This window comes from Aspergillus heteromorphus (genome assembly GCF_003184545.1).
Source record: "Aspergillus heteromorphus CBS 117.55 chromosome Unknown BO70scaffold_17, whole genome shotgun sequence".
NCBI classification, from domain to species: domain Eukaryota; kingdom Fungi; phylum Ascomycota; class Eurotiomycetes; order Eurotiales; family Aspergillaceae; genus Aspergillus; species Aspergillus heteromorphus.
Window position 1 is genome coordinate 505,872 of NW_020290422.1, and position 13,475 is coordinate 519,346.

Here is a 13,475-nt window from a genome sequence, read left to right on the forward strand (position 1 = left end):
TTCCTCACCGTGCCGCTTTAAGCGATATGACGTTGGGCACGTGCATAACTACCCGGTGGCTGCTGAGTCAGCTATTGTTATGCATTATTTATGCAGCAGGTGCGGTGTCTGTTGCCAGTCTCGACAGTTACATGGCAGGACGAAAGACTTTTCTACCGGTATTGTCTATCTGCCAGGTCAAACTTGGGTGAGGAATGAAAAAAAAAAAAAAAAAAAAAAAACCATATCTACTATCCCGGATGATGTATATGAGAAGAGATATCAAACAGAACGTCAGCGGGATTATATATCATCATCCACTCCCCATCTGATTACTATGAACTACTACACAACGCACACCAGTAACTGTTCTATTCAAGGCAACACATACCCCCCATCAATCAATACATCACTCCCAGTCATGTACGTCGACGCATCACTCGCAAGATACAGATACAGCCCCTTAATCTCCTTGACATGACCTTGCCTCCCCAGCGCAGACATGCGGTACGCCTCCTGCAGAGATTCGGGCCCAGCCCCCATCTTCGTATCGAAGAAGCCCGGCGAGACAACATTAACCCGGGCAAACTCCCTCCACTCGCGCGCCAGCGACTTCCCCAAATGCGTCACGAAGGCCTTGCTCGCGTTGTAGACGGGCTGATCGACAGGAACATTCACGATATGGGCCCTCATGCTGGAGGTGATGATCAGGTTACCGAAGCCCTGTCGGTGGAAGACCTCTCCGACGTATTTGGCGCAGTAGAGGACGCCGTCGACTGCCTTGTGGGTTAGGAAGATCCTGGTAACTGACTGATAGCCGGGAAAGATGTCGTACCATTCACCGCCATCTGTTTCCTGTACTCATCGAGGGTTTGCTCTAGGATGGGTTTGGAAATGGCCATTCCTGTTTTGGGTCAGCTCTGAGGGGTGCCTGAATGGATAGAGTGTGTGCGTACCGGCATTCGCAACAAACACGTCTATTTTCCCGTGGTCGTTGACGACCTCTGCGATGGTCTTTTGGACCGCCTCGGGGTCGGAGACTGATCGATCAGCGTGGGATCCGGATGGAAATCCAACAGCTCCAACTCTCACCATCAACCTTGTACGCAGTTGCGTTGATCCCATGCGTGCTAGCCAGTTCGCGCGCCTTCTCAACCGCCGCATTATTTCTATCATAGCAATTAGACACGTATAAGACACTCTGCAGACAGAGTATAACTCACGAGTTGTACCACAGCGCGACATGGGCATTGGCCTCGGCCATGGCCTCCGCCACCGCGTAGCCGATACCGTCCGCGGCCCCGGTAACGACGACGACCTTTCCGGTCAGACGAAGCTGTTCTAGGACGTTTGTTGGTGTGTTCGGGAAGGGGCGAGGGAAGCCCTCGCGCACTGTCGCACTGTCGGTTTTACTCATGGACATATTGACGGCTGTGGTGGTTGTGAGTTGAAAGGGTTCGCGATGGCTTGGTTACGGATATTGTGTAGATGTCGAATGGACGAACGTGGGGTGACTGACTGCGGGGAGACGCGTGGAGTCCGGGATGCCCTGCTAATAAAGGATTCCATCCGGTTACACCTCCAGGGTCCCTCTGACCTCATCTGACCCTGTGGCGGGGTATACACTAAACACAGCCCCGCCTAACAGGAACACCCCGAGATGAGGGTTTCCGAGGGGCTCGTCGGCACACAGTCAGCCGTGTGGTTGCTGCCCTGAGCTCGCGGATCTAAGTTTCGGAACGCCATGTGAACCACTCTTGTTTCTGTGCGAAAGACGTGTCTGATGTGCCTCTTCTCTGGAAGAAAGTCCGAGATGTGAGTTGATGGTTGTGCCTGTTTAGTACTCTTGCAAAAGAGAGAGAGACACTCGGACGACAGAGGACCGATTGAATCAGGGCTGCAACATCGGAGGGCCTCCGCGTCCCCGCCGGTCTTATCCCCGCAGCCATATATACACATTGAGCATCATTGGGAGGCCATGGTCAGTGCTTGTTTGAAGAGTGGACTTTGCTGCAGGTAAGTAGACCCGTCTACCCAGAATAACTTACTCTGGCCACCATCGGTCGACAGCTGCCCGAGGGGACGCATATCGGTGGTGAGTGAGCCAGCTGCTGTTGTTCGGCGGAACAGACAGTACGAGTACTTATCAACTCCCCATTGCCCTTCAATCCCTCTGACTACAGATCTTCTCTTTCTGGAGTTCAAGCCTACTTATTCACTGCCTTTCATCCCCCCCCCAACATTTCAGCCGTGTAACCGGGTGGAACCAGGGGGAACCAGGGATTGTCCCACGATCACAACCAACAGGAGCCAGGATTCGACAAGAACACATCAAACAAGTGATCAGCTATTCCAAATGGCCTCAGACCCGACCATCCCCTGGATCCGCCTGGGCGAAGTAGACATCACCTCGTCCCTGACGCAACCCCCACCCCCCTTCCCTCCAACCAACAGCGCATCCGACAACGCGCGCCAGCGGTTTGCCATAACCGGCAACGCAGTCTGCACGTCTCCCCACCCATATTCCATCCTATGCCAGTCAACCATACTCCGTACTGACCAACCCAACGCAGTCACCGGCGGCGCCGGCACCCTGGCCCTCTCCAGCGCGCGCGCCCTCCTCGAGCACGGCCTCTCCGGCCTCGCCCTGTTCGACCTACCCAGCGCACTCGAAAAAGGCACCGCGCAGCTAACCGCCCTACGGGAAGATTTCCCCTCTGCAAAGATCACCCCGATACCATGCAACGTGACGCTCGAGACAGACGTACAGGCCGCCGTGCAAGCCGCGATCACCACCCTCGGCAACATCCGGATCCTCTGCTGCTTCGCCGGGATTGTGAATGTAGTTCCGTCGACCGATATGTCGCTGGACGCGTGGAAGAGGATGCAGGATGTGAATGTGACGGGGAGTTGGATTGTTGCGCAGGCGGTGGGGAGGTATGTAGTTCCATCTTCCATCATACTTAATTCTTTTCACATGTGGGGTTGGTCTGTTTTGCAGCCACGCTTCGGCTTGCTCGCTGCCAGTGAGCGCCCGAATGGCAACATGATACGATGCATGCTAACACGACGAAACAAACAAAAGACACATGATCACCCACCAAAGCGGCGGAAAGATCGTCTTCGTGGCCTCGATCAGCGGCCACAGGGTCAACTACCCCCAGCCGCAGGTGGCGTACAACGTGTCCAAGGCGGCGGTGCTGCATATGAAGAGTTGTCTGGCGGCGGAGTGGACGCGGTATGGCATCCACGTGAACTCGATCTCGCCGGGGTATATGGATACCGTGCTGAATGAGGGCGATCCTCTGGTGGGGCATCGCGGGGTGTGGGCGGATCGGAACCCGATGCGGCGGATGGGGGCGCCGCAGGAGTTGACGGGGCCGTTGGTGCTGCTGTGTAGTGATTTGGGGGGGAGTTATGTTAATGGTGTTGATATTGTGGTTGATGGTAGGTTTATTCTTGATTTTCGGGAGGGGGGTGGGTGTGATGGATGATGGCTGATGCTGTGTAGGTGGTGGGTTGGTTTTCTAGTTGGTTGGTTGGTTTGGGATCGAGGATCTGGTTTGGGATGGGGGAGTGGGTAGGTCTTGGAGGGCCTGGGGTCTGGGATATTATAATAAGAAAACTTGCTATTCATCTAACCTGTAAGAACAACAAAACAAAGAAACAGTTTATATCAGCAGGTGATGAACAATCGTAAGCATACTAGTTATCACCAACATCAACATTCCACACACTTAATCACTCTTCACTTATAGTATGATTAAAAAAGCCAAGATATTATAACCCTCCATCAAAAGAAAGAAACAAAAAAAAATCAAACACAAACCCAGTCCACAGCCCAGAGGACCCCAAATTACCAAAACATACATAAAACAATTCCCCAAACTCACAACGATCCTATTTATCACACCAAAGCCAACAAACAAACAAAGAAAGAAACCCTCCCTCACTACCAACCCCCACAGCCAGGCCCACAGCCCAACACAACACAACACAACACAACAAGAATGATCAAAATCAAATAACCCCCCTCTCCCGCAATATCCGAAGCGCAACAACCCTCAGCATCAACTTCCTCCACCAGACCCACCAGAACCACATCACCACCCACAGGAAGACGATGGATAAGAAGCCATGGCGCCGCTCATACCCATATCGACCGGACAAACGCTGTCTCCGATATGAACAGCCCCCCATGTCGTAGGTCGCAGGGTTATATCCGCCGTAGATAGGATCGGTAGTTGATCCAAATGTTGATAGCGCTGGTGATGGCGATGGCGATGGTGTTCCTATCTGTCGGTGTGTCCATATCCAGGCGGAGATGTTGACGGCCAGGAAGAGGATGGCTAGACGTGGGATGTAGTGTTGGAAGGGGGTGGGGGTGTTGGTGGGTGGGGGGTTAGGGGCGGTTACTACTAATTGGGAGGAGGACATTTTGGGTGTGTTTGTATCTGGGTCTGTATCTGGGTCTGTGTTGGGTTTGGGTCTGTTTCCGTTAGGTATATTTTGAGATCCGGGAGGTGGAGGTGGAGGGTACTGGGATGGGATGAGACTGGGTCGAGGGTCTTTTATAATTCTGGTTTGCTTGGAAGCGGACAGGGAGTATGACCGAGGGAAGAAATAGGGGGAGTGTGTACCTTTCATACTTGTGAGAGACCGATTTCTTCCTGTGTTGAACACAGGGAGTGTAAGGTTCCGAGACAACCAACATACTACCCAGAGTATCTGCAGATATAGCGCGGAGACTTACAGAGTAACAGTTGGCAGTTTATGCTTGATTCTATGATCTCTTTCTTCTGCTTCTTTGTGCTAGCCGCAGATAACGATTCCATTGTTCATCCCCTGGTGGCTTTTAACCCTTCAAACAAGAAAAGCAACCAAGAACATACATCCTATCGACCTGCACAAGCCCACCTACCTAGTACCTACCAACTCACCCACCCAGACCCGCAGCCGGGGGAGGCCACCCGTCTGCAATATTCGCCGTCAACACATTCCCGGGGACATAATCAAACGACTCGACCTCATCGGTGATGGGGAAACCCTCCAGGCCCTCAAAAATATCCTTATTCCACGACGAATCATCGAAGAACATCTGCAGCGATGGATCGACAGCCAGGGTTCCCAGGCGGGTACCCACACCATCACCATCACCACCATTACCTAGATCCTGCCCCGGCGCAACATCAACATCTACACCCGTCGGGGACCGTGCAACAGGGTCCTCCACCCCCAGCTCCGACCTCACCTTAATCCGCTCCAACACCTCCAAACACCTCGCCGCGCCCTCATTCCCGGTGCTCAAACTCGCCAGGCAATCTCTCGCCCGCGAGAGCGAAAATAGCCAGAGCTCCTGATTCGCCGCCGCCAAGGACAGGGATCCTGGATCCCTATACCTATCCCGATCCTCAACCGCAACCGCAACCCCAACCTGTGCATGTGCTTGTGTCGGTGCCTGTCCCTCCCCCCGCCTCAAATGATGAATACTCAAAACCACAGCCGCCTGGAACAGAAAGTACGTCGCATACCAACTCAGCCCGATATGCAGCACATCAGGATGATCCAGACAGAAGGTGGTCACGTCCTGGATACACTCGAGGGCGGCATAATGGCACATATTCAGGGCTTCTTCGGCGTCCGAGGCGGAGGTGCAGAGCCGCTGGCTTCCCCACCAGAGCATCATGCGCAGGTTCTGCTCTTTCCAGGAGACCACGGCGCGGGGGGCCAGGAACCACGCCGGTGCGGTCCGCGAGGTGAAGTAGATGGGCAGGGACAGTTTCCAGGTTTTGAGCTGGTGGTCTAGGGTGCGGGAGGTGTGTAGGGGGGTGTAGATGTTGATGTTGAGGGGATGGGTTTGGGTTTGGTCGGGGTGGCGATGATGTCCCGGTAGACGGCGTTGCCGATGCGGGCGAGTCGGGAGAAGGCGATGAGGGTGGAGGTGGTGGTCGGGGTGGGGAGGGGAGGCGGAGGCGGGGAGGCGAGAGGGAGGTGGGAGTCTTCGATGTTGCGTGGGAGGCGCGTGTCGATGAAGCAGTCGGATGACATGAGGGGGCGGCCGGTGGTGATGCTGAAGCCGCTGTCGAAGGTGTATACGATCCACCAGACGATGCGGCGGCGTTCGTTGAGCAGCGTGTCGGGGGTTCCGGGCAGTGGCTCGCGGTGGAGGCCCAGGCCCAGGGCCATCCGGTAGGCGATGCCGATGAAGTTGTAGCCGGTGTTGGGGCGGTCGCGGCGCTGGAGGAAGTAGCCCTGTGTTTTCTGTTAGTATGGGACGTGGGGATGCGGGTCTATCTCTCTCGATCGCACCGCTAGGAGAAAGGCTTGCACTGTGAGGAGGGACCCTGATTCCAGCATGTGCATCGACATGCGCGATCTCGCGGCCATGTAGTACGTCGACTGCTCGATCTTGGATCCGCCGGTGAGGATCCAGTCCCCGATCGCCAGCACCAGGTAGACGATCATGTGCCAGATCGAGCTGCCCGCGATGTGTTGCCGGTTCTGGTATTTCCGGCGGAAGGTGCTCTCGTGCAGGATGGGGTACCAGGTGTTGAATGAGATGAAGTAGGCGTCTACTAGGCTGTCCAGTACAGCCGCGTGCGATGGGTCGGTCAGGAGGCGAGGGCTTTCGGTCTGTCGGACGGGGCCGCGGGAGGCATGCTGTTCGGGGAGCAGATCGGAGATGTTGCGCAGGAGACTGGACCCGGAGCTGGTTCCTGGATGGTGTCAGAGGAGGCCAGGCCCATCGATGGGATGGGGATGGGTAGGGTTGTGGCTCACCGAGATACCCGGATTCCGATCGCCCCGCCGGCAGTGAGGCCATCCCATCGAGCGGGTTTCCTTGCGCCCGCGAGGATGAGAGTAGAGCCTCGTTCCATTCGAAGTGCGCCGGCGGGGTCGGGCTGTTTCTGTCATGGGCGGTGCTCTGTTGTGGTGGTGGTGGTGGTTGACGTCTGTTGTCATTGTCGTTACTTGCTTCATCGGGAGACGAGAGTGTCTTCAACGCCTCCTCGATATCGACATCCGGGTTCAATTTCCGGAGCAGGGCGACCAGGCCCGCGCAAAGACGTTCCTGTGCATCGAGGTTTCTATTCACTGTCAGAGTGAGTGACACCTATCAGAGTACCTATCTTGTCTTACTTGCGAGTCAGAGGGGTGCGCGACGGCACTCGGTCGAATCTGCAGCGCTTCTTGGTGCGCACGCAGTAGACGCACGGGGCAGCCCCGGAGCACTGACAATGTCAATGTCAATCTCAATACTCTATATCTCCTAAGTTTTGTTTATGACGCAACATACCTTCCCCTTCCGTTTCTGATATCCGCATGTCCTGGTCAGTCAAGCCGATTAATCCTGCACCGGCACTCCGTGCTTACCCGGCATTCCACACACTGGTAGTCACACAGACATGTATTATTAGCGGTCCGCCAACTTGTTTTTTCTTTGTTTCTTTTTTTTTTTTATTTTTTCCCGGACAGATTTCACATACAGCGCGTAACTCGGGCGGTTCGGAGGCCCAGCTGGAGTGCCTCCCCATGGCGATGGTGGCAGCATCCGAGGCATCCGATAAGGTTGGTTGTGATGTGGGGGAGTTCCCTTCAGCTGCTCGGCCCACTGTCGTCCGAATGGATGTCCCGCCACTTACTAAGTAAATGCATGCAATTCCGACTGGCTGCCATCGTGCCATTGAGGGGGCAGCTGCCGGGGCTGTGATTGGGCTGTGTGGCGGCCATCGCCATCTCCGGATGTCAGCACTAATGGCGCTTGGCCATCTGTTCAAGAACAGGCCATGCGATGGATTCAGTTCTTTCCGGGTGTGTGCATGCATTGTTTGTTGTTGTTGTTGTGAATCCGGACGAGAAACCTCTTATCAATTATCGACAAGGGCTATCAATTGATTGATCTTGAACAGTGGCCGAGCTCGAGCCCCATCCATCGCCTTCATTTAGGGCCTGCGACGCGCGCGCCTTCACGAACAGGGTCTGGAAGCCCGAAGGAATCACTAACTAATCAGGGGCGGCGCGTCCTCTGTCCGAGCGAGCCATTGAAGAAAACCGTTCTCGTCTGACTGACTTCCTTTTTCTCTCTTCTGTATTTTCCCCCCTCCTCCCGTCACTCGATCGGCCACCTCCGCATCTGACAGCTGGAATCGGCGAGATGGACAACTCCGCCTTCGCCTCCCCGATGGCCATCCCTCTCCGTCTCGAGCCGCTCGTCAACGCCGTCACCAATGCTGGGCCGTGGACCATCGCGCTCACCATTCTGGCGGTCCTCGTGGCCTATGACCAGAGTACGTCGATCGCATCGGAAATATAGGCATGAACTTTCCCACCGTTGACATGACGTCTGACACGCATGACCTGTCGCAGTCACGTACCTCTCCAACAAAGGCAACATCGTGGGCCCGGCCTTCAAGGAGCCCTTCATCGGCCCGTTCCTGCAATCCGTGAACCCCAAATTCGAGGAATATTACGCCAAATGGATGAGCGGCCCGCTGAGCTGCGTCTCCGTCTTCCACAAGTCAGTTTACCTCTCCTGTCCCCCCCCCCTATATCACCACCAACCCAACCCACTAACCCATCGCATTCAGATTCGTCGTCATCGCCTCCACCCGCGACATGGCGCGCAAGGTCTTCAACTCACCCACGTACGTCAAACCCTGCGTCGTGGATGTGGCACACAAACTGCTGGGACACGACAACTTCGTCTTCCTGGACGGCAAACCACACGTCGACTTCCGCAAGGGCCTGAACGGGCTGTTCACGCGCAAAGCCCTACAATCGTACCTCCCGGGCCAAGAGACCGTCTACAACCAATACTTCCGGCGGTTCCTGCAAGTCACCCAGGACGCCTCGGGGCAGCCGGTGCCCTTCATGGCCGAGTTCCGCGAGATCATGTGCGCCGTGTCGCTGCGCACCTTCTGCGGGCACTACATCTCCGACGAGGCCGTCAAGAAGATCGCCGACGACTACTACCTCATCACCGAGGCGCTCGAGCTGGTCAACTTCCCCCTCATCCTCCCGTTCACCAAGACCTGGTACGGCAAGAAGGCCAGCGACCTCGTCCTGGCCGAGTTCGCCAACGCCTCCGCCAAAAGCAAAGCCAATATGGCTGCCGGCGCCGAACCAACCTGCATCATGGACGCGTGGATCAAAAACATCCTCGCGTCACAGGAATGGGTCCGCGCGGAGGCGAACGGCCTGTCCACCGAACATCTCGAGAAACCCTCCCCCCTGCTGCGCGAGTTCTCCGACTACGAAATCGCCCAGACGGTCTTCGCCTTCCTCTTCGCTTCGCAGGACGCCACCAGCAGCGCAGCCACCTGGCTCTTCCAAACCATGGCCCAGCGCCCGGACGTCCTGGACCGCGTGCGTGAGGAGAACTATCGCACTCGGAACGGCGACATCCACGCCGCCGTCGATCTCGATCAGCTCGAATCCATGACTTACACCCGCGCAGTCGTCAAGGAACTCCTCCGCTACCGGCCCCCCGTCCTCATGGCCCCGTATATGGCGAAGCGTCCGTTCCCGATCACGGACTCGTACACCGTCCCCAAGGGTGAGATTTCCCAAATCCCCCCCCCAATCCCTCCCTAATACTAAATATCCAATCCAGGCGCAATGATAATCCCAACAACCTACCTCTCCCTCCGCGACCCGACCGTGTACCCGGACCCCGACACCTTCGACCCGGAGCGCTACTACACCGGCGACGCCGAGACCGCAGGCGCCAAGAACTTCCTGGTCTTTGGCACCGGCCCGCACGTGTGCATCGGGCAGCACTACGCCATGATGAATCTCGTGCTGTTCATCGGGAAGGCCTCGCTGCTCTTGGATTGGACGCATCATGCCACGCCGTTGTCGGAGGAGATTAAGGTCTTTGCGACGATCTTTCCGAAGGTATGTTTTCTCTTTCCTCTTTGCGTTTCTTTGCGGGGGTTGGGTGGGGGTTGAGGGCTGGGTGATTGCTGATTGCTGATTGCTGATTGCTGATTGCTGATTGCTGATTGCTGATTGCTGATTGCTGATGGATGGGTTAGGATGATTGTCCGTTGACATTTAAGGAGAGGGAGTGGTAGTGGTAGTGGTCGTGGTGAAGTTGGTTGTTGGGCTTGGGGTTGGTTAGAGAGAGGGTGGCGCTGGGATTTCCTGTTGGCGGGTGGGAAAACGGGGAGGGAGGGGATGAGTTGGGGAGGAAGGGGGGGTTATCATAATAAAGTGAGGGGAAGGAGTTTGTATATATACTGGCGGAGATGGTGGTATTTCGGTTGTAATCGCGAGGTATCTTATTTAATTACACGGACCAACTTGGGTCATGATGTGAGTTTGATCGTAGGAGTGATTCGATTCTCAGGCGTAATATCGATCACTGACAGGTCATAAAATCAAGTATGGGCCGGTGAAAACGGTTCCGGAATAGAAAGACCACACTTCAATCCATATATGAATTAATTAAATTGATTATTCACATTAGAGACTGAACGACAGGCACGGACTTCAGAAAGCCAACCCCGCTAGAGCCATGTCAAAGGAAAGAGAATGAAATAATCAACCTGTCCAGGATTCAGACAGCCAGCATAAACAAATATCCACCAACACATCAAGCTTGCCACATCAATGTCCACAAATCAGAATGCCAACCGTCTCTTCACGATTGCTCCAACTGTCAGAGTAGTACCATCATCACCAACAGGTATTCAAAAAAAGGCGCACCAACACGCGAGGCGAGAATGGACAGGATACCAACAAAAGCGCCGAAGAAGCCACAGCTGTCGGGTCGCGTCACTGGCCAAACACCAAAGATAATGAGTAGAAGCTACCCCACCCGATCTTACGAGGATTACCCTGCATTAATGGGAATGGGGTACAAATAGACGGGCACTGATTCTGCCAACGGGCAAGGCAGCTACCCAGTAAATCTCAGGGGAGTGTATGAAACCCGACATATCTGACGGCCACTACATCCCCGGCCAGTTGCTCTGTGTGGGGTCAGGAAAAATGTCGTCCCACTGGCCTGCGAATGCCGCCGGTTCAAAGTCAATGCCGGCGAAAGGGTTGCCCGCCATCGCATTCTGCCCACAGTCAAGAGGACCGGGAAAGCCACCAAGGTCGGTAAATGTCGGCCCCCCAGGTATTGGATCATAAATCCCGGGCAGCGGAAAAGCACTGAAAGACTGCTCGGGCATTGGGGTGTTCAGCCCATCCGAGCCGAACGAGGTAGGGGGACTTGACTCAAACTCCTGCTTCAGGACCCATGCGATGGCAGTTGCGGCCTTGCGTGCTTCTTCAGCCTTGTCGGGATACGTTTCCCAAAGGCCTTTTGCAGTGGTCAAAGCTTCTATGATTTCCTCTCGTCGATGGAGGGGGCAGGGGTTGGCCGAATCCGTCTGATACGCGTGGGATCGGCTCAGCGCATAGCATAGCATCATTGTGGCTTGCAGAAATTCATGTGTCAGCGACAGGGCTATCCGCCAGCGAACACCGGACAAATCGCCACCGGACGCTTCATTTATTCTTTTATGGTGTCCCAGGATAGCCAAGCCGGAGTCGATACAGACCTCGGCAGATCTGAGAGTTGAGGGGTTGATAGTGCCTTTCATAAAGCTCTGTCGGTGAAGTAAATAGACAGCCTTCTTGGCCAGAATGTCGAGAAATACTTTGTTGATGATCGCAGGAGGGGTATCCGTCAGCGGTGTCTCGGACTGATATTTTGACTGCTCCGGTATGGATGCCATCGCCCTTTCAATCTTGGCCTCTAGTTCAGCAATGGTAGCGGGTGATGGTGGTCCTACTTCCGTCGCATCATATATCTCTGCTGCTAACTTGATAATGGTGTGCCGTTGGATGATATGTGAGAGTGGTGTAGACTCAGTCAACGGCCGACCAGGCGGTATTGGATCATGCTCCAAGTCCTCATCGAACAGATTTAGAGGTAGACGCACATCGCACTGGGAGTCCTTGATAATCCGTGGTAGTCCGACTTGGGTGCTCGTGAAGAAGTCTGCCTGATATATTGAAGTCCAGAGCCGCCGTCGGTATTCCGCCTCCAAGGGTCGAATGTTGGGCCAGTGAGATGGGTCACGGTGGAGTCCCATGCGAAACGCGACCCGAATGATAACACCAAATAGGATCCAGTTCCCGAGATCGGTATTGCGGCCCATTCGTTGCTCCGCGACATAATGCAAACCCAGGGTTTCGATTGTGTATCGGTTTGGCTGCAGATAATCACCCGCCACCAAACAGTGAATCGTGAGGGTTCGGTAGGTCTCCGACATTTCATCATCACGTGAGTTTGAACCACACACGCCGCCGATAGCTCCAATTTCTTGTCGGTTTATATATCCGGAAATAGCCATGATACCGAACAAGAGTCCGATCCACATGATGGGTACAGACGAAGAATTAATCCAGAAGTTCGAGTACTGTATACAAGGTAAGCCAAGGGGGGATCAATCAAAAGAAAAGTCACGAATGCTATAGGAGGAATATCTGACCTCTGCAAGGAAGGTCCCCTGGTGTATAAGAACTGGACCGCGTTAGTAGGAGCAGAACGCTATCGAGGAGCTAAGGTATCATCTCAAGGCTTACACTGGACAAAAGGATAAGTTCTGAAAAACTCAGAAACGTGCCCATCAACCACGTTGCGTGGGGGCATCATGGACAGAATTTGCTCCCTCCGCAGAGAGGGAACAGGGGTGAGAAGTGATATCCTGAAGGCTGGCTGTTGGGCTCCGGGATCAGGATCAGAAAAGGGCGACTCTTGGCTTTCTGACATGTCATCGTATAGTTCGTCTTTGAGGATTTGTATCTGGAAGGCGAGCCAGTCACCAGGTGATATTCATGGAATCTTAAGCATCATAACTCACATCCTCTAGCATGTTGGCCCAGTGAGAGCTCCCCGTGTATACGGTTTGATCATCGGTGAGTGTTAGTTTGCCCACCGTGTCCGCAATCTGGTCTTCTTGAGAGGGGGGCGGTGATATCGAGTGGGAAGGCTCGTGGGATGGCGTTCGAACCCCAGATTCTTGGCGAATTTTCTCGTCCATCGCCCTGATCTGTTCTCGGACAAACTTCTCCAGGCGAGCAAATCCCTGCTTGGCCGAGGGGTTTCTGGCGCGGGGCCTATAGTCGACGGCATCTCGGCGCTCCTGTGCCGAGGAGGTGTAGATGCACTCCTCGGGCCTGCCACGCCGCAGGCAGGAGCCACACGGCGACTGTCGGTCGCAACGCAGCCTGAAGGATTTTCAACATGGCAGGTCATGAGAGTATGAAGGCGACCGACTCACTTGCGTCCCCTGCAGACAGTACAGCTCAGGATGGGCTTCTCCCGTCTTCTGCTGTCGGATATTGATTGGGACATGATCTGACACGGCGTCAGGTTGTGTCACCTTGCGATGCTTCAAGCGGGAAAGGGGAACAGCCTGGGCCAGGCGGGAGGGAATCTGACAGGTCTGGACCAGACTGGAGAAGAAAGAGAAAGTTGGTGGGAAGAAGTAAGC

At 54.8% G+C, this 13,475-nt stretch overlaps 6 protein-coding genes across 6 annotated transcripts; 2 read left to right on the forward strand and 4 right to left on the reverse strand.

The window, feature by feature from the left end:
• Nucleotides 1-354: 354 nt before the first annotated feature.
• BO70DRAFT_338915 (NAD(P)-binding protein) lies at nt 355-1,571 on the reverse strand (the record flags this gene model as incomplete). Its single annotated transcript, XM_025541226.1, has 5 exons — nt 1,203-1,571; nt 1,072-1,148; nt 936-1,019; nt 815-883; nt 355-755 (listed from the first exon to the last, which is right to left on the reverse strand). Exons 1-5 carry the CDS (start codon nt 1,400-1,402, stop codon nt 355-357), a joined length of 831 nt encoding a protein of 276 aa, XP_025398296.1. The 5' UTR covers nt 1,403-1,571.
• A 764-nt stretch (nt 1,572-2,335) lies between these two features.
• On the forward strand, nt 2,336-3,742 carry BO70DRAFT_353775 (oxidoreductase, short chain dehydrogenase/reductase family; the record flags this gene model as incomplete). The annotated part of the gene is made up of 5 exons (XM_025541838.1): nt 2,336-2,916; nt 3,065-3,426; nt 3,491-3,497; nt 3,650-3,675; nt 3,738-3,742. 5 exons carry the CDS (start codon nt 2,336-2,338, stop codon nt 3,740-3,742), a joined length of 981 nt encoding a protein of 326 aa, XP_025398297.1.
• A 257-nt stretch (nt 3,743-3,999) lies between these two features.
• On the reverse strand, nt 4,000-4,416 carry BO70DRAFT_397596 (uncharacterized protein; the record flags this gene model as incomplete). Its single annotated transcript, XM_025546718.1, has 1 exon — nt 4,000-4,416. One exon carries the CDS (start codon nt 4,414-4,416, stop codon nt 4,000-4,002), a length of 417 nt encoding a protein of 138 aa, XP_025398298.1.
• Nucleotides 4,417-4,915: 499 nt separating this feature from the next.
• BO70DRAFT_430256 (fungal specific transcription factor domain-containing protein) lies at nt 4,916-7,514 on the reverse strand (the record flags this gene model as incomplete). Its single annotated transcript, XM_025548144.1, has 7 exons — nt 4,916-5,773; nt 5,875-6,231; nt 6,289-6,695; nt 6,760-7,067; nt 7,120-7,211; nt 7,277-7,291; nt 7,467-7,514. 7 exons carry the CDS (start codon nt 7,512-7,514, stop codon nt 4,916-4,918), a joined length of 2,085 nt encoding a protein of 694 aa, XP_025398299.1.
• A 286-nt stretch (nt 7,515-7,800) lies between these two features.
• On the forward strand, nt 7,801-10,080 carry BO70DRAFT_388165 (cytochrome P450). Its single transcript, XM_025545965.1, has 4 exons — nt 7,801-8,267; nt 8,347-8,497; nt 8,568-9,535; nt 9,593-10,080. The coding sequence occupies exons 1-4, from the start codon at nt 8,135-8,137 to the stop codon at nt 9,928-9,930; spliced, it is 1,590 nt and encodes a 529-aa protein (XP_025398300.1). The 5' UTR covers nt 7,801-8,134; the 3' UTR covers nt 9,931-10,080.
• An 854-nt stretch (nt 10,081-10,934) lies between these two features.
• BO70DRAFT_338925 (uncharacterized protein) lies at nt 10,935-13,430 on the reverse strand (the record flags this gene model as incomplete). The annotated part of the gene is made up of 5 exons (XM_025541227.1): nt 13,263-13,430; nt 12,843-13,209; nt 12,565-12,784; nt 12,471-12,502; nt 10,935-12,398 (listed from the first exon to the last, which is right to left on the reverse strand). Exons 1-5 carry the CDS (start codon nt 13,334-13,336, stop codon nt 10,935-10,937), a joined length of 2,157 nt encoding a protein of 718 aa, XP_025398301.1. The 5' UTR covers nt 13,337-13,430.
• Between the last annotated feature and the right edge of the window lie 45 nt (nt 13,431-13,475).

What these genes read in the sequence shown, in the direction of transcription:
- BO70DRAFT_388165 (XM_025545965.1), top strand. Translation starts at nt 8,135, where the DNA reads ATGGACAACTCCGCCTTCGCCTCCCCGATGGCCATCCCTCTCCGTCTC. An exon ending in TGCGTCTCCGTCTTCCACAA is followed by an intron (nt 8,498 to 8,567) that starts GTCAGTTTACCT and finishes CATCGCATTCAG; the next exon opens with ATTCGTCGTCATCGCCTCCA. An exon ending in CTCGTACACCGTCCCCAAGG is followed by an intron (nt 9,536 to 9,592) that starts GTGAGATTTCCC and finishes TATCCAATCCAG; the next exon opens with GCGCAATGATAATCCCAACA.